At 38.3% G+C, this 12,337-nt stretch overlaps 1 protein-coding gene across 1 annotated transcript; it reads left to right on the top strand.

The window, feature by feature from the left end:
- The first annotated feature begins 11,244 nt into the window (after positions 1–11,244).
- LOC129025014 (prohibitin 1-like) lies at positions 11,245–11,786 on the top strand. Its single transcript, XM_054472444.2, has one exon. The coding sequence runs from the start codon at positions 11,316–11,318 to the stop codon at positions 11,784–11,786; it is 471 nt and encodes a 156-aa protein (XP_054328419.1). The 5' UTR covers positions 11,245–11,315.
- Positions 11,787–12,337: the final 551 nt, after the last annotated feature.

The following is a 12,337-nucleotide window of genomic DNA, read 5'->3' as shown; positions in this document are numbered from 1 at the left end:
CTCCCAGGTATTTATTCACTAGCAAATGTAACCAACTCTAAGTAGGCCCTTAACATTTCATTGTCCGCTGAGAGTATACTGGTCATTGAAGTTTAACAAAATTCCACTGATTTCCCAACAATTTCTCGGTGGTAGGCTTAAACATCATTTTTATTTTGGCTACTTTCCGACATAACTGGAATACGAGTGCTTCTATTTAAAGATATTCATAGTTAAAGGCACAGGTGCCCTCTGGATGCTCACAAAACCATACATTTTTGACCAAATAGTGGCAAGTTGCCAGCAACTTACCAGAATTTCTCTTTGACACCATCTTCAGATTTGTGCTGACTACAGAACAGACCAAAAGGGCCAAAAGAAATGGTGGCTTCATCCTTCACTTTTCTTGACAGCTGAAAAGTCAAAAAAAAAAGGATATGAAGTTTGAACCACAGATCTTGGCCTCAACAAAACAGCACCTATAATTTTACATTTTTCAAAACTCCATTATAGAAACAATGATAATCTGGTGACTTCTGGCTTATTTTTTGCAAATAGAAGAAAACATGAATGTTCACAGTTAAACCATGTCAGGTTCCCTGCTTAAAACTTTTCAGTGGCTTCCCACTGGATTTAGAGTGAAATCTGAACTCCTTCCATTAGACTTTCTTTTTCAATTTTTTTTTTGTATTTTTTTATTATACTTTAAGTTCCAGGGTACATGTGCATAATGTGCAGGTTTGTTACATAGGTGTACATGTGCCATGTTGGTTTGCTGCATCCATTAACTCGTCATTTATAGAAGATATTTCTATAAATACCTTCTAATGCTACTCCTCCCCCTGCCTCCCACCCCACCAGAAGCCCCAGTGTGTGGTGATCCCTGCCCTGTGTCCAAGGGTTCTCATTGTTCAATTCACACCTATGAGTGAGAACATGCGGTGTTTGGTTTTCTGTCCTTGTGATAGTTTGCTCAGAATGATGGTTTCCAGCTTCATCCATGTCCCTACAAATGACATAAACTCATCCTTTTATATGGCTGCATAGTATTCCATGGTGTATATGTGCCACATATTCTTAATCCAGTCTATCATTGACGGACATTTGGGTTGGTTCCAAGTCTGCTATTGTGAACAGTGCCATGATAAACATACATGTGCATGTGTCTTTATAGTAGCATGATTTATAATCCTTTGGTTATATACCCAGTAATGGGATTGCTGGGTCAAATGGTATTTCTAGTTCTAGATCCTTAAGGAATCGCCACACTGTCTTCCACAATGGTTGAACTAGTTTACACTCCCACCAACAGTGCAAAAGCGTTCCTATTTCTCCACATCCTCTCCAGCATCTGTTTTTTCCTAACTTTTTAATGAATGCCATTCTAACTGGTGTGAGATGGTATCTCATTGTGGTTTTGATTTACATTTCTCTGATGACCAGTGGTGATGAGCATTTTTTCATATGTCTGTTGGCTGCATAAATGTCTTCTTTTGAGAAGTGTCTGTTCATATCCTTTGTCCACTTTTTGATGGGGTTGGTTTTTTTTCTTGTAAATTTGTTTGAGCTCTTTGTAGATTCTGGACATTACCCCTTTGTCAGAAGGGTAGATTACAAAAATTTTCTCCTAATCTGTAGGTTGCCTGTTCACTCTGATGGTAGTTTCTTTTGCTGTGCAGAAGCTCTTTAGTTTAATTAGATCCCATTTGTCAATTTTGGCTTTTGTTGCCATTGCTTTTGGCATTTCATACATGAAGTCCTTGCCCATGCCTATGTTCTGAATGGTATTGCCTAGGGTTTCTTCTAGGGTTTTTATGGTTTTAGGTCTAACTTTTAAGTCTTTAATCCATCTTAAATTAATTTGTGTATAAGGTGTAAAGAAGGGATCCAGTTTCAACTTTCTATATATGGCTAGCCAGTTTTCCCAGCACCATTTATTAAACAGGGAATCTTTTCCCCATTTCTTGTTTTTGTCAGGTTTGTCAAAGATCAGATGGTTGTAGATGTGTGGTGTTATTTCTGAGGCCTCTGTTCTGTTCCATTGGTCTATATCTCTGCTTTGGTACCAGTACCATGCTGTTTTTGTTACTACAGCCTTGTAACATCATAATGACAGGATCAAATTCACACATAACAATATTAACCTTAAATGTAAATGGACTAAATGCCCCAATTAAAAGATACCAACTGGCAAATTGGATAAAGAGTTAAGACCAATCAGTGTGCTGTATTCAGGAGACCCATCTCACACATGCAAAGATGCACATAGGCTCAAAATAAAGGGATAGAGGAAGATCTACCAAGCAAATGGAAAGCAAAAAAAAGCAGGGGTTGCAATCCTAGTCTCTGATAAAACAGACTTTAAACCAACAAAGATCAAAAGAGACAAAGAAGGCCATTACATAATGGTAAAGGGATCAATTCAACAAGAAGAGCTAACCATCCTAAATATATATGCACCCAATACAGGAGCACCCATATTCATAAAGTAAGTCCTTAGAGACCTACAAAGAGACTTAGACTCCCACACAATAATAATGGGAGACTTTAACACCCCACTGTCAATATTAGACAGATCAATGAGACAAAGAATTAACAAGAATATTAAGGACTTGAACTCAGCTCTGTACCAAGTGGACCTAATAGACATCTAAAGAACTCTACACCCCACATCAACAGAATATACATTCTTATCTGCACCACATCACACTTATTCCAAAACCGACCACATACTTGGAAGTAAAGCACTCCTCAGCAAATATAAAAGAACAGAAATCACAACAGTCTCTCAGACCACAGTGCAATCAAATTAGAACTCAGGATTAAGAAACTAACTCAAAACTGCACAACTACATGGAAACTGAACAACCTGCTCCTGCATGACTACTGGGTAAATAACGAAATGAAGGCAGAAATAAAGATGTTCTTTGAAACCAATGAGAACAAAGATACAATGTACCAGAATCTCTGGCACACATTTAAAGCAGTGTGTAGAGGGAAATTTATATCACTAAATGCCCACAAGAGAAAGTAGGAAAGATCTAAAATCGACACCCTAATATCACAATTAAAAGAACTGGAGAAGCAAGAACAAACAAATTCAAAAGCTAGCAAATGACAAGAAATAACTACGAACAGAGCAGAACTGAAGGAGATAGAGACACGAAAAACCCTTCAAAAAAATCAGTGAATCCAGGGGCTGGTTTTCTGAAAAGATCAAAAAAATTGATAGACCACTAGCAAGATTAATAAAGAAGAAAAGAGAGAAGAATCAAATAGATGCAATAAAAAAAGATAAAGGGAATATCACCACCGATCCCACAGAAATACAAACTACCATCAGAGAATACTATAAACACCTCTACACAAATTAACTAGAAAATCTAGAAGAAATGGATAAATTCCTGGACACATACACCCTCCAAAGACTAAACCAGAAAGAAGTTGAATCTCTGAATAGACCAATAACAGGCTCTGAAATTGAGGCAATAATTAATAGCCTACCAACCAAAAAAAGTCCAGGACCAGATGGATTCACAGCCAAATTCTACCAAGGGTACAAGAGGAGCTGGTACCATTCCTTCGGAAACTGTTCCAAGCAATAGAAAAAGAGGGAATCCTCCCTAACTCATTTTATGAGGCCAGCATCATCCTGATACCAAAGCCTGGCAGAGACACAACAAAAAAAGAGAATTTTAGACCAATATCCTTGATGAACATTGATGTGGAAATCCTCAATAAAATACTGGCAAACCAAATCCAGCAGCACATCAAAAACTTATCCATCATGATCAAGTCGGCTTCATCTCTGGGATGCAAGGCTGGTTCAAAATACACAAATCAATAAATGTAATCCATCACAGAAACAGAACCAATGACAAAAACCACATGATTATCTCAATAGATGCAGAAAAGGCCTTTGACAAAATTCAACACCCCTTCATGCTAAAACCTCTCTATAAACTAGGTATTGATGGAACGTATCTCAAAATAATAAGAGCCATTTATGACAAACCCACAGCCAATATCATACTGAATGGGCAAAAACTGGAAGCATTCCCTTTGAAAACTGGCACAACGACAGGGATGCCCTCTCTCACCACTCCTATTCAACATAGTGTTGGAAATTCTGGCCAGGGCAATCAGGCAGGAGAAAGCAATAAAGGGTATTCAATTAGGAAAAGAGGAAGTCAAATTTTCCCTGTTTGCAGATGCCATGATTGTACATTTAGAAAACCCCAACATCTCAGCCCAAAATCTCCTTAAGCTGATAAGCAACTTCAGCAAAGCCTCAGGACACAAAATCAATGTACAAAAATCACAGACATTCCTATACACCAATAACAGACAGAGAGCCAAATCATGAGTGAACTCCCATTCAAAATTGCTACAAAGAGAATAAAATACCTAGGGATCCAACTCACAAGGGATGTGAGGGATCTCTTCAAGAACTACAAACCACTGCTCAACGAATTAAAAGAGGACACAAACAAATGGAAGAAGAACATCCTGCCCTCATGGATAGGAAGAATCAATATCGTGAAAATGGCCATATTGCCCAAGGTAATTTATAGATTCAATGCCATCCTCATCAACCTACCAATGACTTTCTTCATGGAATTGGAAAAAACTACTTTAAAGTTCATATGGAACCAAAAAAGAGCCCACGTTGCCAAGACAATCCTAAGCAAAAAGAACAAAGCTGGAGGTATCACTGTACCTAATTTCAAATCATTAGACTTTCAAAGGCCTATAGGTGGAGCCCCCAGGTTCCTCTTTGATCTTATTTCACAAAGCTCTCCTCCTTGCTGGCTATGCTCCAGCCATGATGGTCATTTTTTCTATTCCTGGAATGTGCCAAGGCATTTTTTTTTCTCACGGCGTTTGCACTTTGTCTTTCTCCTGAGATACTCTCCACTCTTCACACAGTTTCTTAACATCCTACATGTCTGAGTCCCACAAAAAGGCCTTTCTCAACTACCCAGTCTTAACTCTGTCAATCTCTAGCTCACCTCTTTGTTTGTTTTATTCATAAGACTGATCAGCACTTACAGTTGTTTATGTAATAGGAAGAGTTTTTACACTACTTTGAGTTCATTTTTAAATGAACAGTATTGAGTCTCAAGCAATTAGAATGAAACTCTTCCAAAATCAAAAATAACTGAAAAGGGTATGGAATTGAACCAAGCTGTTATTAAATCTCCGCATCCCATAACAGGGAGAGGAGTTTGTAAAGTACCACCAGTAGGCATTGGGGGTGGGGGGGAAATCATCTTTAAGTTTTTGTCCCCATTGAGTTAAAAAAAATCAGTAAATTGGTTACCTATATGGTGGTTCAACTAGGGTCCTTTAAAATAATCAGAATATAAGCACCACTGAGGTACATTGGGCTCATGATAAATTCAAGATACAAAAATGGCAATGGGAGGTATGAGGGTGAAACTACAGCAATCACTGAAATAATGAATGGAAGAAAACCTGGAAAGGCAAGAATAGCCTCTGGATGACATGTAAAGGTCCAGTATTCTATGTAAAGATTTTTAAAAATAATTAGTTTGTACGTAAAGGTATAGAGCCTTACCCAGAATATAAGAGTAACAGGGTGATATCAAGTGCTTGGTAGGATCCTCTTTTCCCAGAATTGACCTCAAAGACCTATCTGATATCCTAAATTCAGAAAACTTCCAGTTTGATGTCTGAAGCCACCAGCACAATGAACCAATGCAGCTAGTTCCATATCACCTCACCCCAACTCCATCAATAAACAAAGGAACCTGAAAAGGAGGAGAAGGCTACGTTTTGACAAGGAAAACAGGCTTTTTCTTTCCCAGTTAACCATATACTTACCATTAGACATGCTGAACTTCCCCTGCACCACTGGAGCTAGGATAAAGAACCCTGGGGAGAGGTGGCATGTTGGAGATTTCCAGATGACAAGAGGACCGAGACTAATTCTCACCTACTCCCAACACACAGCCATATCTGGGTCCCAAGAGACATGGAAAATGAATTTGGCATATGCCCAAAGGTCCAAGCTGGACTAGGTAACTGCATAATTCTTGCCAGAGGCTTTGCAACATGGGGCAAGATGAATGCATGTGAAAATAAAGTGATCTGATGGCACCAGCTGAAGGTCTGACAGAAAGTGTAATAATCTTGCAAGGGATTTCCAATGTCCAGAGGAGATGCTTGGAGAAGCCTCCCATCAGCAGGCTGTTATAACTACCTGTTTATATAGTGCCCATAGACAGCTAGAAGAGCAATTGTGACCAACGAAAGAGAAGACACACACAGTCACAAGCATCTGTCTTTTTCCTCTCCCTCTTCCCCAGCAACTCTCCTCCCAAAGCAATACCAAAACAGGCACAGGGGAAAGGGAAGAAATAAGAAGAGATGTATGAAAGGCTACCATACACGTCCCCAAACTCCTAGCTGCTAGAGCCGTATGTCCCGTCTGTTTGAAGAAAAAAGAAGAGAAGCATTTGCATCAGATAGGGGCTTGGAGTAAGCAAGCCAAAGCTTTAAAATCAGCATGAGACTCTCCTAATATCTGAAAGCAGCTAAAAAGTCATAGAATCATATTGAAATGTTTATCATTGTCCTAATCTCTCAGTGGAAGAGGGTAAATACAACAGAACACAGTAAATAGCAATTAATGGAAAAATAATACCATTTCAAGTTTATACTCCAATGAGTTGAAACACTTAATGAATCAGTTAAATTTATTAGCTTAGTTGTCTTTGCCTACTCCTTGCCCACTAGAATGTAAGCTTCATGAGGGCAGCCACTTAGTCACTAACTGTTTTATTCTCATCACCTAGCACAGAGCCTGACACATAACTAATTAATAAATATTTTAATGAATAAAAGAACAAAATCTATGTAAATAACATCTTATCAAATGTTTAAATAATGCAAATGAGTAGAAACTTTTGGTGTTTTTTCAAGTTACTCATTTGTTTGAAATAGAACATCTCTTGTCTAACATGGGATTATCCAAATCTGAGAGGTACCATATTTCCTGCTGTCATAAACACTGTTGGTGCTCTGCCCATGTCTTCTTTGACCCATTCTAAAAGTCATCTGCAGAAGTCTTCCTATGTTTCTCTGCCAGAGGAGCTTCTTTAACTGCAAAAGCAGCTTGGCCAGTATAGGAGATGACTAGAAGTGCCAGGTTGTTAATATTCACTAAATGATTCTCAATCAATTGTGAAAGTTGGTGAATAAATACCCTAGCTCCCTCACCCTTTGGTATGTTCCAGTAATATTGAGTGGCAACCTGCTTATTTGCTTTACCTCCCTTCCAGTCTGACTTTGCCACTTCCTTGCAGTACTTCCTGGGATCACCTCCCAAATAAACTACCTACATCCAAATCCTTAGAGTTCTGCTTTTTGGAGACCCCAAGCCAAGACTGAAAAGACCATTAAGTACTCCACAGGATTCTTTGTTTTCCATAGACCTTATCTGTCAGATCTCCAGATGATTATGTAGGCTCTGAACTTTCAAAGGAAGGCTTCCGATTCAAAATTTTCTTGAACCACGTGCCCATTCTAGCTCCTCTGTCTTATCCCCCAATTTAGAACTTATATAACCCCAGTGACTTTGTTAAGAACATTGGCTCATCTCTGCTATAGCTCTTCCTGCTATATATATTCACTTAGTTACCAACTCAACCATACTGGTTAGATTTTAGGAGTCTGCCAAGCTCTCCTTACCCCAAACCTATTCTATCCATGATTGTACCTTCACGATTTCTGTCTGAAAGCTGACAGTGTGTAAGGACCATAACTTGCTAAAATCGAATATCACTTTTAGAATTCTGATATTTTATAAATGGTGGCCAAAAAAAGATGATTTGAGAAAGCCCTTTAAAAATTCTGTTTGCCCAGTGGACATTATGTGATCATATTCACCAAAAACATGGACTATATTTTATAACTGATATTCAGAGATATTATATGTGGAAAATAACTGATGCAGAAATATTTCTACTTCCCTATTTAATTCACCCCTCCCTATTCTTTGTGAAATAAAATAGTTAATGTTTGACCTTGAATAGGGAAATAATCATTGGAACTGTATAATTTAACTACAGAATTATTTCATATGCTACTTTTCCTGTCCGTTAAAATCAGTCAGAATTAGAAAAAGTGAGCATATAAAGTTTTTAAGTCCATATATTTACCAATCCCATTTCCACAGAAGAGTCAATTAATTCAACAAACTTTGCTGAACAATGATTATACTTTATGATGATAATAATTATAATTTATTGAGCACTTTGTGTGGGCCAGACATTGTGCTAAACTGTTATATGTCATTTTATCCTCTCAACAATCTTATGAGTTACTATAATCTCCATTTTACTTTTCAGGAAACTGACATTTGTGACTTACCCAAGGTCATGACATTAATAAATTATGGAAAAAGGATTTGAATGTAGGTCTGTGTGACTACAAACCCCAATCTCTTAACCACTACTGAACGATTTTTGCCCTAGAAGTTAGATGCTATGGGAGTCATAAACCAAGTCTAAGATTATAAAATGTAGCTTCTTTTCTTCAAGGAACTATAACCTCACTGTGGAGATACATGCATAGTAGAGTACTTAGTCAAGTGCAAGACAATGAAGAGCAACCTATATTTGTTAAGTGCTAAGGGAATACCTAGTAAAATAAGTGTTTTTTTAGCATGTTCAGTAGGTGATTCAGATTTCCCACTGAAAGGGAAAATATGTCAAACTGCCTCAATTCAAACAGTCAAAGAGAAAGGCCAGTGTAATCAATCTACTAGCAGTGTTCATCTACAACATCAGTTGGCCTGAAATATCATCACTGATCAAGGAATGTCTTACAACAGTGACCACTGGGCTCCCAACATATGGTTCCCACACATCTGTTTCAATAGTAAAAGTTTCAGAAGCAGCTCGAGTTACTCCTGGAAACCTTACACTGAAATTTAGGTTTATTACATTATAACTTTTTCCTGTTGGTGATTTTACAACCAACTTACTGCTGTATGAAGAAAGTGTACAGGAGCATGTATAATACCTACTATCATGGCAATTATACTGTTATTCAATTATTTCAAAATTACTTTTTTTCCTAAAAAGAGTCTTCCCCCATGCCATGGCTATAAATATGCAATGGTTCTTATTTCTGAAGTTCATATTCCCCTGAGAGTTTTGTGTTTACTGATTCCCTAGGGTTAGTATATAAAAATCCCAAAAGGCCATGTGATGAATTCTAAAGAATGAAGCTGCTAAGACAATGGCTAATGAAGGCATTAGTATTCCTCTCATTGGAGTATCAAATCCTGATATGAGTAATGCCATATTGAAGAGAGAGCTTTAAAAATGTAATTGAACTAAATCTTTCGACAGATAATTGTAATGATGATGTTATGCTTCAATGACTTTCAAGTATAGTTTGCAAATTACCTTTTTCACTTTATTCCCTTCCTCCCTCAAAGTACCAGATATGTCAGGTTTCTGGTTCATGCTAATTTTTAACAGTACCTATATGGCAAACTCTTGATTCTAGAAACCAAAACGCATTTAACTTATGGATACATTTGGACACAGTTAATAGACCCAATCTAAAATATCAGCTAGTTTCAAATAGCACACAATTATAATCATTTCTTATTACATTTTTGCAATCAGAGAAAATTTTGGTATATTCACAAGGTTTTCATATATGTATATATATGTACAAAATCATACACGTACATACATATACACAGAGAAAGGCAGTTCTTTAGTCAACACACATTTATCTCTATCTCTTTCATTTTAAAATTCTATAGTAATTTGCAATGAAGTCTGGTATTCACATAGAGATGGCCCTGAGGTCCTATTAGCTATTCAATCAGAAAACAGAGATGCAATAATGTTAACTAGATTCTATCTACTATGGAGGGAAATTTGGCTCTCAAACTCAAATTTGGAAAGGACCTCAATAGTTACCTAGTCCAACTTTCAACCAATCAAGAAATCCTTTTTACAGCATTCCTATATCTAGCCTATTCTCAAGCACTTCTGTCATTTGAAAATAACTGCATAAAGTGGCAGCCAAGTCTGTTGTTAGCCCTAACCATTAGAATCAGAGGTAGAAATAAAGAGACACAGAGGCTGAAATCAACATAGCCAAAGGTACACAAGTAAGAAAACAGAGACAGCAAAAGATAGAGTTAGGTGGATAGGACACAGAAAGGGAAGGAAAAAATCATAGAGGAGAAAGAGAAAAAACGTGAAGAAGCAGAGAGAGAAAAAATTAGAAGTGGAGACTCAAAAAGTTGACATAGCAAAGAAGGGGAATAGATAAGAGGAATAGTGAGTGATGAACCATTGAGAGACAGCAGAAGGGACTATCTCAGGAGAGAATACAAGGAGAAGCAAGTATAAAGGAAAAAACTGGCATAAGTAACTATAGGGTTTCTTTTTGATTTCTGTAGTGATCACAGTCCCCAGTTTTGGGCTCCATACATAGTCCACAAAAATGAAAATTTCATTTCACAGCCTCCCTAGCAGCTGGATATGGAAAGGCATTGAGTTCTGATCATTAAGATAAAATCTGGAGTTCTGACCATTAAGATAAAATCAAAAGTGTTATGTGTGACAGGGACTAGTCTTTTTCAGGGTTTCTCCAGCCAGGAAACCTAGAAGTAGTAGGTATAAGGTGTTACAAGCAGTTTAGACAAAAAGTCTTCAATCACACTCATTGATTGATCAATTAGTCTTACTCAATTTTTGATATGGTGTCTAAATCCCTCATCATCTAACATTTTCTTCCATCAATAAAAGTGTTTGTCAATAGTCTTCTCAAAATTTAATGTACGCATTCATATTCTGTTTATGACATTATAAATTAGGACAGCATTTTACAAGGCAATTTGATAGTATTTGGCAAAAATTAAAGTGCTCAAGAATTGCTTTTGTATGAATCTACACTACAACAATCCAAATGATTATGCATAAAAATATATGCACATACAAGAATGGTCAATGCAGTATGCATTGTGATGGTGAAAATCTGATAACAGACTAAACATTTTGTCATGGGTAGGGGTGATACATGCATATATGGAATACTATACAACCATTAAAGAGACTGAGATAGAGAGGTATGGATAGACATGGGTAGATCTACAAGATATATGAAAAACAGATATGATTCCACATATAATGGAAAAATCTATGTATGTATGCATGCTTAAGAATGTGTGTGTATGTGTATGGAAATCTGTAGGAAGAGGTTTGGAAGTATGTGTGGCTGGGGAATTCATGTGGAGGTCAGAGTGGAAGCAGGTGTGAGAGGGTCCAGCAGAAGAAAACATGGCTGCCAAAGTGTTTGTGTCCATTGGCAAGTTTGGCCTGGCCTTAGCTGTTGCAGGAAGCATGCTGAACTCTGCCTTATATAATATGGATGCTTGTCACAGAGCTGTCATCTTTGACCAATTCTGTGGAGTACAGGACATTGTGGTAGGGGAAGGGACTTACTTTCCTATCCCATGGGTACAGAAACCAATTATCTTTGACTGCCGTTCTCGAACACGTAATGTACCAGTCATCACTGGTAGCAAAGACTTACAGAATGTCAACATCACACTGCACATCCTCTCCTGGCCCTTCGCTAGCCAGCTTCCTTGCATCTTCACCAGCATCAGAGAGGACTATGATGAGTGTGTGCTGCCATCCATCACTACCAAGATCCTCAAGTCAGTGGTGTCTCGCTTTGATGCTGGAGAACTAATCACCCAGAGAGAGCTGCTCTCCAGGCAGGTGAGTGACAACCTTACGGAGTGAGCAGCCACCTTTGGGCTCATCCTGGACGATGTGTCCTGGACACATCTAACCTTCGGGAAGGAGTTCACAGAAGCGGTGGAAGCCAAAGAGGTGGATCAGCAGGAAGCAGAGAGGGCCAGGTTTGTGGTGGAAAAGGCTGAGCAGCAGAAAATAGCAGCCATCATCTCTGCTGAGGGTGACTCCATGGCAGCCAAGCTGATCCCCAACTCACTGGCCACCGCAGGGGACAGCCTGATCGAGCTGAGCACTCTGGAAGCTGCAGAGGACATCGCGTACCAGCTCTCAGCTCTGAGAACATCACCTACCTGCCTCCTCCAGCTGTCCCAGTGAGGGCCCACCCTGCCTGCACTTCTGCTGGCTGACTAGGCCACAGCCCCGATGATTCTTAACACCACCTTCCTTCTGCCCCTATCCCAGAAATCACTGTGAAATTTCATCATTGGCTTAAAGTGAAGGAAATAAAGGTAAAATCACTTCAGATCTCTTAAAAAAAAAAGTTTGGAATTTTTGACACTACTATAATCCTTAGGAGGGGAGTGGATAAAGTCTAA

The sequence above is a fragment of the Pongo pygmaeus genome, chromosome X (genome assembly GCF_028885625.2).
Source record: "Pongo pygmaeus isolate AG05252 chromosome X, NHGRI_mPonPyg2-v2.0_pri, whole genome shotgun sequence".
In the NCBI taxonomy this organism is placed as follows: Eukaryota; Metazoa; Chordata; class Mammalia; order Primates; family Hominidae; genus Pongo; species Pongo pygmaeus.
The sequence above is the reverse complement of the archived record's forward strand: the minus strand, read 5'-3'. Positions and strand labels throughout refer to the sequence as shown.